This window comes from Oratosquilla oratoria, chromosome 11, assembly GCF_046742065.1.
Source record: "Oratosquilla oratoria isolate Oo_2021 chromosome 11, ASM4674206v1, whole genome shotgun sequence".
In the NCBI taxonomy this organism is placed as follows: Eukaryota; Metazoa; Arthropoda; class Malacostraca; order Stomatopoda; family Squillidae; genus Oratosquilla; species Oratosquilla oratoria.
The window spans coordinates 2,264,580-2,283,776 of NC_134787.1; the positions used below are offsets into that span (position 1 = coordinate 2,264,580).

Here is a 19,197-nt window from a genome sequence, read left to right on the forward strand (position 1 = left end):
GTGGCAGTGTCACTGGCCGGAAGGAAAATCCCGTCGGTTGTTTCAGTGTTGATGGTGATTGTCCACTATTTTCATACCTGTCTTCTGAATAGTTTCATGACAAACTCCAGGTATTTCAGTTACACAAACAATCTTTGGATGTATTGGCATTTTTCATCTAAATATACCGCACAGCAAATTCGGAGGCTGAAAGCTACCAATATGTATCTCATGACTTTAACGTCGTGGTAGAAATAGAAAGGTAGCAAATCATCACTACTGGTGAAAATCCTATACATTTACAAATTTAGCCATATACTTTGTTTCATTGCAGGTCTTCAGCATAGGTCTCTCACTGACTCTAAAGCCAAGTAATGAGGATTGGAAAGGAATTAGATGAAAACCTAGATATCAACTATAGAGCAAATATTCACCTAACGACATATAAAGGTACATTATTTTTCTGTAGAACAATGACGTTTACTTCTCTGATAAGCTCAAGTACTCGGAGGGAAAAAGTAAATACTGATTAGAAGGACGCCTTGGAAACTGTTATCACACGAGCGGGTATAAAAAGGGGACAGGTTCCCGCTACAAACTCACACCCAGTGCCAGCAGCGATCAAGCATGAAGTGGCTTCTCCTCATCGCGGCCGTTCTGGTCGTCGCTTCAGGGGCTGATGTGGCCCACAAACAACAAGCCATCAATCGACTCCTGTTCAAAATCACAGAACCAATCCGATCCAAATTCACTGACCTGAAAGAGGCCTCCACCAGCTTCGTACCTACTGGTGCCGGAGAGTTGCTCAAGAAGGAATATGACGATCACCGACTTCTTGAACAGAAGCACTGGTTCTCTCTCTTCAACCCCCGTCAAAGGGAAGAAGCCCTCATGCTCGTCGATGCTCTGCTGGAGAGCACCGACTTTGACCACTTCAAGAACACGGCCGCCTACTTCCGTGAGCGCATGAACGAGGGAGAATTCGTGTATGCCGTATACGTGGCTGTCACCCACTCGGACGTATGCGATGGAGTCATCCTTCCTCCTCTGTATGAGGTGACCCCTCACATGTTCACCAACTCCGAGGTTATCCAGAAGGCTTATACTGCCAAGATGACACAGACGCCTGCCAAGTTCCACATGGAGTTCACTGGGTCTCGCAAGAACCCTGAGCAGCGTGTGGCCTACTTCGGTGAAGACATCGGCATTAACTCCCACCACGTCCACTGGCACATGGACTTCCCCTTCTGGTGGGACGGACACAAGATCGACCGCAAAGGAGAACTCTTCTTCTGGGCCCATCACCAACTGACTGCCCGATTCGATGCAGAGCGTCTCTCCAACTACCTCCCATTCGTCGACGAGCTCTACTGGAGCAGACCCATCAAAGAAGGCTTCGCTCCCCACACCACCTACAGGTACGGAGGAGAGTTCCCTTCCCGTCCTGACAACAAAGCTTTCGAGGCAGTCGAAGGCGTTGTAAGGATACGTGACGTCAAGGAGATGGAGAGCCGCATCAGGGACGCCATTGCTCACGGTTACATCACCTCCAAGGATGGAACACCCATCTACATCGACAATGAGAGGGGAATTGATATCTTGGGAGACGTCATCGAGTCTTCCCTTTACAGCCCCAATGCCGGCTACTACGGTGCCCTTCACAACTACGCCCACATCTTATTGGGAAAACAGGCCGATCCCAAGGGCAAGTTCAACACGCCACCTGGTGTCATGGAGCACTTCGAGACCGCCACTCGTGACCCGTCCTTCTTCAGGCTCCACAAGTACATGGACAACATCTTCAAGCTACACAAGGACAAACTCAAACCCTACACTGCAGAAGAAATCGGCTATTCAAATGCCCATATCACCGAGGTAGAGATTGATGGCGACCTGAAGACTTACTTTGAAGATTTCGAGATTGATCTCACTAATGCTCTTGACGACACAGAAGAAATCGACGACGTGGAAATCTCTACCTTCGTTAAGCGTCTCAACCATAAGCCCTTCACCTACAAGATTGGGGTTGACTCCGATCACGAAGATACCGCCACCGTTCGAATCTACCTTTGCCCCAAACACGACTACAATGGCATCGAACTTCACCTTGACGAGTACCGATGGGGCTGCATTGAGATGGACAAGTTCTGGACTCACTGTAAGTACTGACCTGTTTCTAAGCAAGCTTAGCATAATTGGTATCCCTCAAAATGATAGTTAAATGTGTGAGTGGATCAAACAGGAGCTCTGTTGTTAATTCCAGAATTATTTCTTTATGTGGATGAGTACCTACTTGTTATACCTCTATGGTAGAAGTATAGTTAACTAATCTAACAATTATTTTTTTCAGTGAATAAAGGACACCAGGTAATCAAGCGCAAGGGTTCCGAGTCTTCAGTGACCATTCCCGACCGCGTACCTTTCCATGATCTCATCAAGGAAGCCGATGACGCTGTTGCAGCTGGTCAAGACCTAGTCCACTCGGATGTCAGGGCCTGTGGACACCCCGCCAGGATGCTCTTACCTAAGGGCAAGTCCGAGGGTATGGAGTTCAACCTCTTCGTGGCAATTACCAGTGGTGATGATGCTACACATCCCGACCCAGCCTCCAATGAGCACGACAGCAACCATGGATACTGTGGTACCCACGGACAAGTCTATCCCGACAAGAGGCCCATGGGCTACCCACTCGACCGCAAGGTTCCCGACGAACGCGTCTTCGACGTTGATAACATCAATGTCAGCACTGTCAAAGTATTCCACAAGGAATGAGCAATATGTCACACTTTAAACTAAAATTTTCCTTTAAATCTGTCATTGCCTGACTTTTTGACTTAAATGTCAAACGATGAGGAGAATAAAAGTAGTTTTTCCTTTCACTGTATTTCTTTTACCCAAACTCAGAAAAGAAGACCATGAAAATACATTTTTATCCATATAATAAAAATCCACTTTAATCTTCTGCAGCAGTCCATATGTCTCTTTCATAATCCTACTGATAGAGTTGCCAGGTAATCGGTTATCTGCTATCAAAACTCCTAAATCTATCATCTCTTTCGCTTTTGTAATGGAATCGCTTTTCATAGAATACTTAAAAAATAGTCTTTTAGAGCTACTGCCCATTTTCAATACTTTGTATTGAAGTTAATTTTTCATCCGTGGGTCCATATGTCTATGTATTTTGTAATAGCCATCAGTTTCCCTATTTTTTCCACTATTTTGCATCATTGCAAACATGTTGGCACAACTTCTATTTTATTCTTAATACATAAAGAAATATCATATGTGCAAGCACTGATCCTTGTGTAACTCCACTGGTCACTGCTCTCCATCCTTACAGATTGTCCTTTTCTTACTGTCCTCATGTACTTTCCCTTAAAAAAATCATTCATTTGAGTAGTTTACTCCAATATGCTCCAGTTTTCATATAAGCCAACTGCGAGATACTTTATGGAAGCATATTTCTCGAGCCTTTCCTCTCTTGCAGCACATTAATCAGTCTTGAGTAAAAGTTTAAAAAGGTTTGACACACGTGACCCAGATCTGATGCCAAACTAATTATTTATCAGAATGTTCATCTCTTCAAGATATTTGACCCATGGATATTTTACAATCCTTTCACTTATTTTCAGAATTACGCTGGACAATGATATCGGCCTGTAGCTTTGTGTTGTATCCTTACTTCTATGCATGTCCAGTTCTGTGGCACTGTTACTTCTTTTCTACCAGTTGTTCCTTATATTCTTTCAGTATCAACTTTGAGACCCTATTAAGTCCTACAGCTTTTCTCTTATAAAAAAAAAAAAAAAAAAATAGAAAGATTAGCTTTCTCATATGTATATGAATATCTTGTAAACCCGAATTTTGGGTCGCCTCACTTTCCTCTAAAAATTAAAACTCTCCTACGTGAAGGCAGATTGGAAATTTTTGTTCATTATTTCGGCTGATCTCCAAAACACCTATATGGCAATTTCTTCTCTGTGTCTCAATTTCCTATTGATGAACTGTAAAATAACTTTGCATATATCTACAACACCCTTTTCATTTTTACATTAAACGATTACTGTTTCTGCTGTGTGTGTGTTTGTATGTACAAGTAAAAAAATAAGTATTCTTGTAATAAAAACTATATCCCGAGTAAGCAAAGACCAATAGTGTAATGAACAGTGGGAGCGTGAGTTTTCCATTTGACATATTTGGTTCCTTTCTTTTGAGGTGTAACGAAATGGCTCTTCACCAAATTTCTAATAAGCGAATAAGAAGAAACGTTTCTAATTTTTCTCACCAAACGCCAGTTAGGGGGTCTGACCTGCCAGTCGTTGGTCTCGATAGACCTCCATTCCACTACTTGGTCTTGACACAACAGTTCCATCTCCTCAATCGCAGCTCTCCTACTCTCTTCTACATACCATACATCCATCTACTCCTTGATCGACCCACTCGACGCCTACCATGTGGATTCCACTTCATATAAATAGTGGGGTGGGGGTCTTTGCTCATCCATACTGTAAACTTGTCCATACTACCTCGTTTTCCTTTTTCTTTGGCTTCTAACACTGCTATCACTTTCAGATCTTCTCTGAATTTTTAATTTCTTATTCTATCCAGTCCAGTTATTCCTCTTATCAGTCTCAACACTTTCATTTCTGAAGATTGGACCATTGATTTTGTTTTGGTTGTTAGTGACCATGATTCCAACTCATATGCGAGTATCGGTTTTAAAGTACTTGAATATAATTGTCTTGCACCAAATGGGTACATGTCTATCTTTGAATATTGGTTATAACATATTAAAGTTTCTTTTGTATTTGCTAATTCTGTTGTTGATTTCAATCTGCTGCAGGTTTTCTTGGTTAAACAAGACTCCTAGATATTCCAATTTCTCTACTTGCTTTAGCATAATTTCATCTGTTGTAATATTGCACTCTTCTCTTTGTATTCTAACGTGGATAACTTCTGTTTTTCCATTTACTTTTCCATCAAAATCCTGTTCCATCTATCCATTGCATTCTGAAGGTCTTCTTGGTTTTCCGTCACGACCGCCACATCATAGCACAGGCTACTTGGTTCTCTTACACAAATTTCCTTCATGCACCAATCCATGTATATAATAAATAATGAAGGAGACAGTATCCCTTCCTGTTTCAGACCGGTTCTGACATCGAACATTTCAATGTCTACATCCTTGTTCTTTACTCTAGTCTCTGTTTGCTGGTAAACACTCGACAAAAACATATGAATCTGTTTTCCCTAAAAAAAGCGTAGACTAAGAGGTAACTTGAAACAGGTCTTTAAGATTTTAAAGGGAATTGACAACATCAAAAGTGACAAAATTTTCACATTGAATGAGAATCAGACAAGAAACAATGGTCTCAAACTGTCCGGAAATAGATTCAATTTGGAAGTAGGTAGAAACAACTTTGCCAACCGTGTAGTTAATGAATGGAATAAACTTCCTGCACAGGTAGTGCAATGTAGTTCAGTTCGAAGGTTTAAGAATCATTTAGATAAACACCTAAGCAAGATGCTGTAATGATTATAATTTATTTTATATTATTTGTTTTTGTTTTGTTATCATTTGTCTGTCTGATTTTCATTTATTATTAGTTATATGTCAATTTCTATCTAGCCTAGTAACCCCCACCATACTTCTCAGACACCTCATCTCAAACACATTCAAACTCCTTCTCTCTTCTTCTCTTATGTTCCACGTTTCTGCCCCATACAGTGCTGTTGGCACAATCACTCCTTCATACAGTCTCCTCTTCGCATCCATTCCCAAATGTCTATTTCTCATTACACTCTTTAAACCACCAAGGCATTTACTCGCTTCTCTCAATCTACATTCTACCTCCACCTTCACTCCACCTTTTCCTGCTACACTTGCACCCAAGTATCTAAAACTTTCCACTTCCTCCAGTCGCTCTTCCTTAATGTTCACTTCCAGTCTACTGCCACTTTCACCCCTTGTACATCTCATCACCTTACTTTTACCCACATTTATCTTTAGCTTTCTTCTATCACATACTCTCCCAAACTCTGCCACCAGCTTCCTCAATCCCTCCTCTGACCCTGCCACAAGCGCAGTGTCGTCCGCAAACAACAGCTGGCTCACCTCCCACTTTTCTCCATTTTCTTTAACCATCTCCAATCCCTGACTCACTACCCTAGTATTCACCTCTCGCACCACCCCATCCATGTATAAGTTGAACAGCCAGGGCGACATAACGCATCCTTGACGAAGTCCCACCTTTACTTCAAACCACTCACTCTCTCCATTTCCAATCCTAACACATGCTCTACTACTCACATAAAAACTCTTGACAGCTCCCAAAAGCTTTCCTCCTATCCCATAAATCTGCATAACCTCCCACAGTGCCTTTCTGTCTACCCTATCATAAGCCTTTTCCAGATCCATAAAAGCCCTAAAAACATCCTTCTGTGTCTTGCGACACTGCTTCTGACCCAGGGCGGTGGGCAGGGTGCAGGGATGACCCGTCATCCAGGAGGTGCTCAGATGAGAGGAAGGGTGGGAGGGGTGTGGAGTGTATTTAGGGATGAAATGGGTGGGAGTGTTTTTATGCCTTTCCCTTTTTGGCTACCTCCCTTGGAAGGGGGAAAAAGCCTTGGTATATGTATGTATGTATATGTCAATTTATTATTATTCACTATTTACCTGTTTGTTTATCATTTAACTATACCTATGCATTTATTTATGTATTTTATTTGTTATTTACATTATTATAGTTTTTATTCATTATTTTATTATTATTATGATTTTTTTCGCATCCGACCTAGATATGGACCAAAAGGTCTCCTGTCGGCATGCTCCGCCTTTGTAATCCTTTGTAATCTAAGGAATTATTCCATATTCCCATTGCCATAACTTCCTTCTGTCAATACGATCAAAAGCCTTTTCCAGATGTATGAAACACCACTTAAATTATCCCATTCCCAGCTTTTTTCCAGAATAATCTTGAGAGTAAGTATAGGTTCTGATGTACTCCTGTTTGGTCTAAGGCCATGTTGACACTGGTCCAGTTTGTCTTCAACAGTTTCTTTCAATCTTGCCTCTATGATCCACTCATATAACTTCCCAGCAGGGGAAAGCAAGGATGTACTTGATATTTAGCATAGTCTGAGCGTGTTCCATTTTTGTATATTGGACAAACAACATTTCTTTTCTAGTTTTTGGGAACTACTTCTGAATTCCATGTTATGTTAGAAATTCGTGGAGCTACTTGATGCAGTGTCTCGCTGCCATCTTATAGAGCTCAAAGGGTATTTGGTCGTCTCCTGGTGCTGTTCCCATCTTCATCCTTTTCAACGCAGTTGTCACCTCTTCTGGTGTTACACCTGTAACTAAATTATGCATTACTTTCTCCTCTTCCTTCACCTCCTCTCCCCCTACACCTTTCCGGTGTTCGACATTTAGAAAGTTCTCGAATTTTTTTTTTACATTTATTTGCGATCTCTCTTGTCTCCATTAAGAGATTATTTCCTTCTGCATCAAACACCGAGTGTACCTCACTCTTTCCTTTCCCATGTAGATCATCCACTAAATCCTGTCCTATCTTTTGCCATATTTCAATTTTAAATTCCGCTTTCATTCTTTCTGTTTCCACTCTTAGCAAGTATGTGTATTTATCTTCCAGTCATTTTGTCTTCATATATCTTCTAAATACTTGCATTTCTCTTCTCATTGCTTCCTTTACATTTTCAATCCCATATTTCACCTTTATTTCAACCTTTTTTTTCTGCTATTTTGTATATATCTTATTTCATACAGTTTCCCTCAGCCTCAATATCTCTTTGTTCCATAATTCTTGTTGGCGTACTTTCTGCCAGCATTTTTCGTATTTTACTTGCATTTTTTTTTTAAATTTCAGCTTATATTGTTTTTGTTTTCTTTTAACCTTTTTTTTTTAGCTTTAAAAAATTGTACTTTTGCAACAGCCGGTCTATGATCTGCATTACATGTGACCGATGGAATTGCTTTAACATTCCTAAACATTTTTTGTTGTCAAGAACAAGTCTATCATGGATTTTTTTCTTCAAATAATTTTGTTGGGTTCCATTTCATTAGTGCCATATTCATTTGTGACTTTCTTTATGTTTATAGGTTTTCATAATCGAAAAATAATCTAATGTACAAAAATGAATAGTTCTCCTTCACTTACCGTTTTGATTTCCAACACCAAAAATTCCCAACAAAGATTCCTCTCTATCTCGTTTAACACCCACATGCCCATTCATATCTTCCACGCATATCAGATTTTCACCGTATTTAACTGTCTCCACCACTTTATGCATCTACGAGTGGAATTCTTCCTTTTCTGCAACAGTACTACCTTGCTGAGGTGCATATCCTTGAATCAAGCTAAGCTTATGAATACTCAAAATGAACGAGATTCCTATAATTTTTTCATTTTTAGATATTATGTCATCCAGGAGGTGCCAAGATAGGAGGGAGGGAGGAGGGTGGAGGGGAGTGGAATATATGGGAAATGAAATGGGTGGGAGTGATTTCTATGCCATTTTCTCTTTGGCTGCCCCCCCGTGTAAGGGGGAAAAAGCCCTTGGTAAATGTATGTATGTATGTATGTATGTCATCCACCCTATCTGAAACCAAGGGGGTTATGATAAATACAACACCATGCTGGCCGGTGTTGGAAATCACCATCTAACAACTGCTAACAACTGATAATCCTCATGTAGTCTTTCTTGTCCTTGTCCCTATATTCGTGTCTCACAAGGGTCTAAAAGGGGAAATTTGGATGTTTCAGGGGGGAAATTGTAGTCTGGAATTAAAATTCTGGAAATTATCGGAAAATAATTAGAAATTACACTCAAACCTCGAATTTCCGTACAAATAGAGACCGAGACAGGTCCGGAAATAGAAAAGTCCGGAAATTGGTAACACTGGTAAGTGGTAATGGTGGGTGGAGTATCTTGACTCCCCTAGACATTGAAGGACTCGTGATAGGCAAACAATGCCAGAAGTCACACTAAAATGCTGTGTTAGTGTTAGTGTTCTTATTCAATACAATTTAATGTTAGCAGTGTTAGTGCATTTGAAAAATAAACTAGTAAATAGTCTCAGTGTGTTTTAATTGTTCTTTCTCTCATACACATGAAGGGGGAAATCTGGATGGTTGAATTGGGTGCAGGGGGAAATGACAGAAAATAGGTTGGAAACCGCTGGTCTAAAATGTCATTCTTTCTCTCCTCCATCAACTCTATTATTTCCTCCTTATCATGTACAGTTGAAACTTCTATTGTGCCAAGCTTTACCCTTTTAGATATTTTCCGTAGGGTCTATCCTTTTTTCTTTCTTTTTTTCCAGTCAACGCAGTGGTCGGTCCATTCCAAGGATCAGTTTGCGTATTTTGAGCAATTCTTATTCAACAGGCAAATTTGCACTATGCAACTAACATTCTTTCGCTTTTTCTTGTCTCTGCTTACATATTTTTCCCATATTTGATTGCAGGAGAAGGAGATTGCAGCCAGCGAACATTTTCCTTCCAATAACAGTTTGATTATATTGATACTTGGAACGATGTACAGGATTCTCCATCTGGTAGATGACGGTGTTCGCTGTTCATATGAAGGGTAAAATTAGTATTATCTCCGGTGCCGCTTTCAAAAGTGAAAGCAGAGGGCAAAACTTGTACAGCAGATGTTCCGCATCGTGGTCCAATCCATCTACTCTATCCTAGCCTTATAGAACCAAAACTGCCATAAACAAAGCTAAGTTTAAATAGATAAACTTACCATACCTACGCTATGGAGAAGAAACTCAAAGTAGTTGCGCAATTAATGAAGACTGAGTAAATGCCCTTTTTCTACAAACATCAGCGGAAAAAAAAACACTCATTGCGTAACGCTATGGAATAAGTAAGAACTGAAACATGTAAAGTCAGGTGGCGGAATATGTGAGATATCGTGAAACAAAAAATGAATGTGAAAGTATCACGCAGGAGTATTCTAAATTAATTTGAATTTAAGTGATACAGTAAATAAATGTGTCGAATAATCATATCCGTAGCAGACACTTGAAGACAGACATTGCAGTATATTTATTGAGCTTGTATACGGAGGCGAATTGGGATATAAAATTCATTGTGAGGCAAAACATTACTAGACACGAGGATAAACTACTCGAGGCAAAAATGAGATGTAAATATTGCTGAAGATATTTTGTAAGTACGTTGTTAGAAAAAAAAAAGAAAAAACAGGAATACAAATGATTGGCACTATGCCAGGTTTTCAGGTATTCAGTTCTCTTGTTAAAATAAACATTCCAAGGCCATGCTAAAAATATTAGGACAATTTTTGAAAATACATAGATTTGCAAACTTGTGATCTTGGTGTAATGAAATTAAGGGCAAAGTTGTGATCCATTACACGTCGTTTGGAATACTTAATTCATACAATTTTCGTGAATTATTGTCAAACCTTAGATCAGAAACATAGACCTCTCAATAACTAGATTGAAAATGGTTTATGTAACATCCCAGAAATGGACTATGAAAAAACGCCCAGAGGCCGCATACTGGTTCTCTGTAATAATGACATTCATTTCTATGATAAGCCGAAGTACTCGGATGAAAAAATTAAGTACTGATTAGAAGGACGCCTTGGAAACTGTTATCGCACGGGCGGGTATAAAAGGGGGACAGGTTCCCGCTACAAACTCACACCCGGTGCCAGCAGCGATCAAGCATGAAGTGGCTTCTCCTCATCGCGGCCGTTCTGGCTGTCGCATCAGGGGCTGATGTGGCCCACAAACAACAAGCCATCAATCGACTCCTGTTCAAAGTCACAGAACCAATCCGATCCAAATTCGCTGATCTGAAAGAGGCCTCCGTCAGCTTCGTACCTACTGGTGCCGGAGAGTTGCTCAAGAAGGAATATGACGATCACCGACTTCTCCAACAGAAGCACTGGTTCTCTCTCTTCAACCCTCGTCAGAGGGAGGAAGCCCTCATGCTTGTGGACGCCTTGCTGGAAAGCACCGACTTCGACCACTTGAAGAACACGGCCGCCTACTTCCGTGAGCGCATGAACGAGGGAGAATTCGTGTATGCCCTGTACGTGGCTGTCACCCACTCTGATTTATGCGATGGAGTCATCCTTCCTCCTCTGTATGAGGTGACACCTCACATGTTCACCAACTCCGAGGTTATCCAGAGGGCTTACACAGCCAAGATGACCCAGACCCCTACCAAATTCCACATGGAGTTCACTGGCTCTCGCAAAAACCCCGAACAGCGTGTGGCTTACTTTGGTGAGGACGTCGGCATGAACTCTCATCACGTTCACTGGCACATGGACTTCCCCTTCTGGTGGCACGGAGACAAAATCGACAGGAAGGGAGAACTCTTCTTCTGGGTCCATCACCAGCTGACTGCTCGTTTCGATGCCGAACGTCTTTCCAACTTTCTTCCCGTGGTCGATGAGCTCTACTGGAGCAGACCCATCAAAGAAGGATTTGCTCCCCACACTACCTACAGGTACGGAGGAGAGTTCCCCTCCCGTCCTGACAACAAGGTTTTCGAGGCTGTTGAAGGCGTTGCGCGCATCAGGGATATGAAGGAGATGGAGAGCCGCATCAGGGACGCAATCTCACACGGATACATCGTCTCCAAGGACGGAACTCCCATCTACCTCGACAATGACCATGGTATCGATATCTTGGGAGACGTTGTTGAATCTTCCACCACCAGCCCCAACGCAGCATATTACGGTGCCCTTCATAACTATGCCCATATCATGCTCGGAAGACAGGCCGATCCCAAGGGCAAGTTCAACATGCCACCCGGTGTCATGGAGCACTTTGAAACAGCCACCCGTGACCCGTCCTTCTTCAGGCTCCACAAGTACATGGACAACATCTTCAAGCTACACAAGGACAAACTCAAACCCTACACTGCAGAAGAAATCGGCTATGCAAATGCCCATGTCACCGAGGTAGAGATTGAAGGCGACCTGAAGACTTACTTTGAAGATTTCGAGATTGATCTCACCAATGCTCTCGACGACACAGAAGAAATCGACGACGTGGCAATCTCTACCTTCGTTAAGCGTCTTAACCATGAGCCCTTCACCTACAAGATTGGGGTTGACTCCGATCACGAAGATACCGCCACCGTTCGAATCTACCTTTGCCCCAAACACGACTACAATGGCATCGAACTTCACCTTGACGAGTACCGATGGGGCTGCATTGAGATGGACAAGTTCTGGACTCACTGTAAGTACTGACCTGTTTCTAAGCAAGCTTAGCATAATTGGTATCCCTCAAAATGATAGTTAAATGTGTGAGTGGATCAAACAGGAGCTCTGTTGTTAATTCCAGAATTATTTCTTTATGTGGATGAGTACCTGCTTGTTATACCTCTATGGTAGAAGTATAGTTAACTAATCCAACAATTATTTTTTTCAGTGAATAAAGGACACCAGACAATCGAGCGCAAGGCTTCCGAGTCTTCAGTGACCATTCCCGACCGCGTACCTTTCCATGATCTCATCAAGGAAGCCGATGACGCTGTTGATGCTGGTCAAGACCTAGTCCACTCGGATGTCAGGGCCTGTGGACACCCCGCCAGGATGCTCTTACCTAAGGGCAAGTCCGAGGGTATGGAGTTCAACCTCTTCGTGGCAATTACCAGTGGTGATGATGCTACACATCCCGACCCAGCCTCCAATGAGCACGACAGCAACCATGGATACTGTGGTACCCACGGACAAGTCTATCCCGACAAGAGGCCCATGGGCTACCCACTTGACCGCAAGGTTCCCGACGAACGCGTCTTCGACGTTGATAACATCAATGTCAGCACTGTCAAAGTATTCCACAAGGAATGAGCAATATGTCACACTTTAAACTAATCTTTTCCTTTCAAATCTGTCATTGCCTGACTTTCTGACTTAAATGTCAAACGATGAGGAGAATAAAAATAGTTTTTCCTTTCACTGTATTTCTTTTACCCAAACTCAGAAAAGAAGACTATGGAAATACATTCTTTATCCATATAATAAAAACCACTTTAATCTTCCGCAGCAGTCCATATGTCTCTTCCACAATCCTACTGATAGGGTTGTCAAGTGATTGGTTATCTGCTATCAGCGCTCCTAAATTCATATCCTCATTTGCTTTTGTAATCGAATAGCTTCTCAGGGAACAGTTCAAAGATAGTCTTTTAGAGCTATTACCCATTTTCAATACTATACATGTTTTATCCCGACAAATTTATCCCTACAAAAGGCCCATGGGCTATCCGCTCGACAATAAGGTTCACGACGACAGCATTTTCCACGTTGAAAACATCAATGTCAGCACCGTCAAAATATACCACAAGGAATGAATAGAATGTCATTCTTAAATCCAAGCCTTTGTCATCTTTTGACTTTTTGCTTTGAAGGGTAAGCAACGAGAATAGAGCAGTATATTTACATCTGTATATTTCACCTAAACGTAGGTAGGAGGGTTATGGAGACACTTTTCGGGAATACAGAGAGATTTACAATTGAGAAGATAAACAAGTCTTGTCTGATGATGAAAAAAGAAACGGTAGAAAAAATCATAAAGGTATTTTTTCTCTTTAAGTAGATAATATAAATTCTTATTTAGAATATCTACCTCAAACTGTATCATCTTTTGCAAGACATCACTTTACGCATGATATATAGATAAAAAGTAACAAATGGAGCTTGATTTGGATCCTAAAGTTCTATTCGGTTTTAATAGAAAAATGCTAAATTTTGACCAGAAATCCAGGTGATTGTCTTTTATCTCAGGAAAATAAATGAATGCTTGCGAAGAAGTAGTGAACTCAAATTCAGCAGCAAAATTTATGAGCACCTTTTCATCCTCTGTTTCCGCATAAAACGCGCAAGCACGCACACACACACACACAAACACACACACACAGGATTGGAAAGTGTACGGATGATACCATAAGAACATAAGAATAAAGGAGACTGCAAGAGACCATAAGGCCTACACTGGGCAGCTCCGTATCCATCACCACCTGTCATCCCCATCCATAAAGTTGTCTAATCGTTTAAGAAAAATGAAAGAGATACTGTTGGAATTCAGACTGATGCCCTTGACTGAGATGATAGTAACATTGTGTGAGAGAATTGTGAAGGATCATTGGGTTGAATAACTTTAAGAAATCAACATTTTCGTTGACAATCAAGTAAGTTTCCGATCTGGAATTTCATGTGTCGAACCTAGTAAGCTTTCACTCGGGAGCAATTAATGTACTCCAACAGAGAGAAGACTGGGTGCATTGTGTTTACTTAGACCTAGAAAAAACCTTTATAAAGTACATAAAAATTTATCATATGAATATTGAAACACATTGAACATGAGAACACAAGAATGAAGGAGACTGGAAGAGACCATGAAGCCTACACTAGGCAGTTCCTTGTCCATTACCATGTACCAGGTGGTTGAGAAATGAAAATCAGGTTGTGGGAAATACACTGTATTCACTGACAACTATGCGTGTGTATACAACGAGAGCTGGCTCAGCACTGACTCCAAGCCAGTGTTGCCACTTGTCGAGAAAACGTGCATCGCATTATGCGATATCCAATATAATTACAAATATACACTGATTACACATAATTACAATAAATAATAAAACAACAAACAACAAAACATATGACAATCTTATAAAGAGGGGGAAACATATAATTCCCAAACAAGCAACACACCAGTACAATGTACGATAATGGTATGATGTACGACATACCACGCTAACACAACCATCTGTCATCCCCATCCTTAAAGTTGTCTAACCTATTCTTAAAACGACTGATAGTTTCAGCGCTCACAACACGGTTACTAAGTCTGTTCCATTCGTTGATCACCCTATTAGTAAACCAATTCTTGCCTATTTCCTTCTTAAATCTCAGTTTGCCCAGTTTAAATCCATTAGTGCAAGTCCTGCCCTGTTGTCTTACTATGATGACAATGTTTGCGTCACCTTTGTTAAAGTCTTTGATCCACTTTAAACATCTCAATTAGATCACCCCGCACTCTGCGTCTTTCCAGAGAGTGTAAGTTAAGGTGCCTAAGCCTCTCATCGTAAGATAAATTTCTGAGCCAATGTATAATTTTGGTCATTCTCCTCTGTACTGATTCTAGTGAATTGATGTCCATTCTATAAGATGGAGACCAAAACTGTACCGCATAATCAAGGATGGGTCTAACTATCGCTAGAGTTTGATAATTACCTCAGCACTTCTATTTGTAACCGTCCTAGCAATGAAACCTAATGCTCTGTTTAGTTTATCCCCGGTGCTAATGCACTGTTTCCTGGATTTAAGGTCAGAACTCACTAGAACTCCCAAGTCTCTCTCGCGCTCAGTTTTCTCTAAAAACGTGTTTTCTAAGCTATATCTGTTTTCGGGGTTGTGTAGCCCTACGTTTAACACGCTGCACTTTGAGATATAGAAGTTCAATTGCCATTTCACCCACCATGTTAACAATTTATTAAGATCATACTGCAGAATCTCGGCGTCGTCTCCTGACCTAATTAGGCGTCCTATTTTAGTGTCGTCCGCAAACTTACTAACACCACTATTAATCCCTTTGTCCAAGTCGTTTATGTACATAATGAAAAATAAGAGACGCAAAATCGAGCCCTGGACAACCCCATTAGAAACACACACCCTATCTGGATTTTACACCATTTATGGTGACCCGCTGTTTTCTGTCATTGATACAAGCTGTAATCCATTCTAACACTTCTCCTATGCCGTGGGCTTTGATTTTATTTAGTAGTCTCTGACGGGGCGCCTTGTCGAACGCTTTGCTAAAGTCAAGGTAAATAACATCGTAACTATCATTGTTATCTGACGCCTTGTATACTTTAGTGTAAAAGAATAGTATGTTAGTCACACAGGACTTACTCTTGGAGAAACCATGCTGTGTGTCACGAATCAAATTATGTCTCTCGATGTGTTCTCTGAGTCTATTAACTATTATTGATTCAAGCATTTTACCTATAACTGATGTCAAACTGATTGACCTGTAGTTGCATATAGACGATTTATCTCCCTTTTTGAAAACAGGAACAACGTTTGCCTGCCCCTAAGCAATAGGCACAAAACCAGTGTCTACCGGCTTATTAAATATTTCTGTTATCTGGTCGCAGATTTCAAATTTACACTCTTTAAGCACTCTCGGAAAATTTTCGCCTGGTCCCGGGGATTTTGTAGCTTTAAGTCTTTCAATCTGCTTGACTACTTCTACCTTACTAATATTATTATTACTGATATTAGATTGTCTACTTTCTTCATCCCCACTGAAAATCGGATCGCAGACAGATACTTTATCTAACCTCACCTTAGTAAACACCGATTCTATCATGACATTTTAGTAATTTTGAATTGAGGCTATCCTTTCCTTATTTCTTGTTGTGTAGAGAAGAAAGAAGCCCTTTGGATTGGATTTCGCTTGTCTGGCAACCTTAATTTCATACTTACGTTTTGCTGTGCGCGTATTCTTTTTAACCAGGTTTGCCATATCGTTATATTTGAAACTAAGGTGTGTTTCCTCGTTTTTAATTATTACGTAGAGTCTTCTTTTCATTCCGATCTCATGTTTCAGCCTATTCGTCATCTATTTGGGAGTATTACTATTTTTTCCGCATTGATTTGAGGGGAATAAATTAATTTTGTGCATTTAGAATTAAATCTGTTAGGTTACTATATATTTCGTCCAAATCGCTGACCTGGCTAGTGACCCCGCACCCGCAAGTGACGTGACTCAAGGTACGCATATCCTCCGTGACCCGACCCCTGGCCGCGCTAATTACGTTCGGACTGACCGTATATCTGACCCCGTCACAGTCCCCTGGGTCGGTTCCGTAAGTGATCAAATGTCTCATATATTTTCTCATCTTGTCAAAATTGGCTCTCCTGAAGTCAGGTACTTGAACGTTATTCATACCTTATAATTGTTCCCAAATGATATTTAATATTATTTCTTGATGATCGCTAGAGCCTAGATTATCTCCCACTTTTGCGTTACTCGGTGCTCATTATTAGTTAAGATTAAGTCCAAAGTATTCTCTCCCCTCGTAGGATCGGTAATCATTTTTTTTAGGAAGTTATCCTGCACCACGTCTAAGAAAAGTTTTACTTCCTGGTCTCCTACTAAAATTTCCCAGTCAGTGTTTCTATAATTAAAATCTCCCATTATCGCAACGTTTTGTACTGGGAAGCCTTACGAATTTCATGAATCAGGGGATCAGTCTGCTCAATGCTGAGGTTAGGAGATCTATACAGGACGCCAATAATAAGCTTCTTATTCTTGTCTATAATCTCCACCCAAATAGATTCCGTACTATCCTCTTGCTTAATCGAATTGTTGATAATACAATTTATTGTATTTTCAACGAAAAATGCTACTCCTCCCCCATTCCTGCCAGGTGAACGGACGTTTCGGCCACAGATGTTTCGGCCAGGATCTTTCGGACCAGGATCTTTCGGCCAAATACTTTGGCAAGGGTGGACGTTTCGGCCAATTAGTTTCTAAAGATCATTTTGTTATTCATTAACATAGATACTGCGTGTATGTGACCCAAAGCACGACTGACTACTAATCACAGTGCAGTAAGGGGATTTTTTTTTATATAACCCCAAAATTATAAAAAACAACAAGGACAACACACACACACACACACACACACACACACACACACACACACACACACACACACACACACACACACACATGTATATATATATATATATATATATAATCTACACTAAACTGAAATACTGAGTACTGGTTAAAGTGCAGTAAGCGGGATTTTTTTCTTTTTATATAATGCCAATTTTTTTTATTTCTTTGAATATATATATATATATATATATATATATATATACATATATATATATATATGATTTACACTAAACTAAAAGACTGACTACTGGTCACAGTGCAGTAAGGTTTTTTTCATAATCCCAAAAATTAAATTTCTTAGCAACAAAATAAAAAAATAACAAATATAATTTACACTCAACTAAAATACATAAGGACTTACATAGGAACTTAATTTTAACTTGATTTACTTAAGTATATGTATGAACTCACTTCCAACTCAGTGCTGAGCAGGAATCAAAGTGGAAGACTGCTTTAATCCCGAGGAAATGAGCCTATATCAGACGTCCTTTGATAATGACTAACCCAGTTGTGAGTAACATTTTTGTGTACATATATATATATATATATATATATATATGTGTGTGTGTGTGTGTATATATGTATATATATGTATATATATATATATGTATATATATATATATATATATATATATATATATAAAACAGGATTTTGGAGATGGTCATTCAGTGTTGCAAGTTGATCAGTGGTGTGTGTTACCATAACTTAGCCCTGTCTGTATTAGTTAGTATAGAGTTAATCACTACTAAACGTGGTGGTCTGAAACTTTGTCTGGATGGTTTCATGTATATCAAGAAACATTGCTCTGCCACAGCTGATAAGTTAACTTGGCGATGTGTCAAACATGATCCATGTGTCAAACATGATCGTCCTGTTAGATGCCCAGGCATTGTTGTAACCACCAAGGATCACCAGTCTCCCTTTGTACATATTGACCATTGCCATCCAGCTGATGATGTTGCTGTTGACGTGGAGAAGTGCCGGCCAGGTATGAAGAGGAAAGCAACTACCAGCCTTGACAAATTAACCAGATCTTCAGTTTGCCAATGACAGTGTTGCTGATGCAGTGAAAGCTCATTTACCAGCTGCTGATACATGCAAGCGTGTGCTGAGGAGGGTCCGTGTCAGTAACCGTCCCAAAGAGCCCCAGTCTCTTCATGAACTTATCATCAGTGGTGAATGGGCTGTGACAGCAGGCGACTCTCCAGTTCAGTTCCTTCTACATGACAGCGCTCCCGATTCTGATGAGCGTGTCATCATCTTCGTCACAGAAGAACATCTCCAGCAGCTAGCAGCAGATACTCGGTGCATGGATGACAACTTTACCATGGCCCCGTCAGTCTTTATGCAACTGTATGTTATCCAGGGAAGAGTTGATGGTGTTTTCATACCCCTCACCTATGCCTTTCTTCAACGGAAGACTCAATCCAGCTACGAAGTCTTGCTCAGGATGCTTGAAGAACATGGTTGTGATCCTTCCCGTATCATCATTGAGTTTGAGAGAGCA

The 19,197-nt window shown here is 40.6% G+C and overlaps 2 protein-coding genes across 2 annotated transcripts; both read left to right on the plus strand.

Annotated features, from left to right (window-relative positions):
* The first annotated feature begins 562 nt into the window (after positions 1–562).
* LOC143029561 (hemocyanin A chain-like) lies at positions 563–2,856 on the plus strand. Its single transcript, XM_076192225.1, has 2 exons — positions 563–2,137; positions 2,330–2,856. The coding sequence occupies exons 1-2, from the start codon at positions 607–609 to the stop codon at positions 2,749–2,751; spliced, it is 1,953 nt and encodes a 650-aa protein (XP_076048340.1). The 5' UTR covers positions 563–606; the 3' UTR covers positions 2,752–2,856.
* Positions 2,857–10,663: 7,807 nt separating this feature from the next.
* On the plus strand, positions 10,664–12,955 carry LOC143029562 (hemocyanin-like). Its single transcript, XM_076192226.1, has 2 exons — positions 10,664–12,235; positions 12,428–12,955. The coding sequence occupies exons 1-2, from the start codon at positions 10,705–10,707 to the stop codon at positions 12,847–12,849; spliced, it is 1,953 nt and encodes a 650-aa protein (XP_076048341.1). The 5' UTR covers positions 10,664–10,704; the 3' UTR covers positions 12,850–12,955.
* Positions 12,956–19,197: the final 6,242 nt, after the last annotated feature.

Bases quoted from the DNA above. Each gene is read 5' to 3' on its own strand.
- LOC143029561 (XM_076192225.1), top strand. From the start codon at position 607: ATGAAGTGGCTTCTCCTCATCGCGGCCGTTCTGGTCGTCGCTTCAGGG. The intron at 2,138-2,329 runs GTAAGTACTGAC...TATTTTTTTCAG, and splicing joins GGACAAGTTCTGGACTCACT to TGAATAAAGGACACCAGGTA.
- LOC143029562 (XM_076192226.1), top strand. From the start codon at position 10,705: ATGAAGTGGCTTCTCCTCATCGCGGCCGTTCTGGCTGTCGCATCAGGG. The intron at 12,236-12,427 runs GTAAGTACTGAC...TATTTTTTTCAG, and splicing joins GGACAAGTTCTGGACTCACT to TGAATAAAGGACACCAGACA.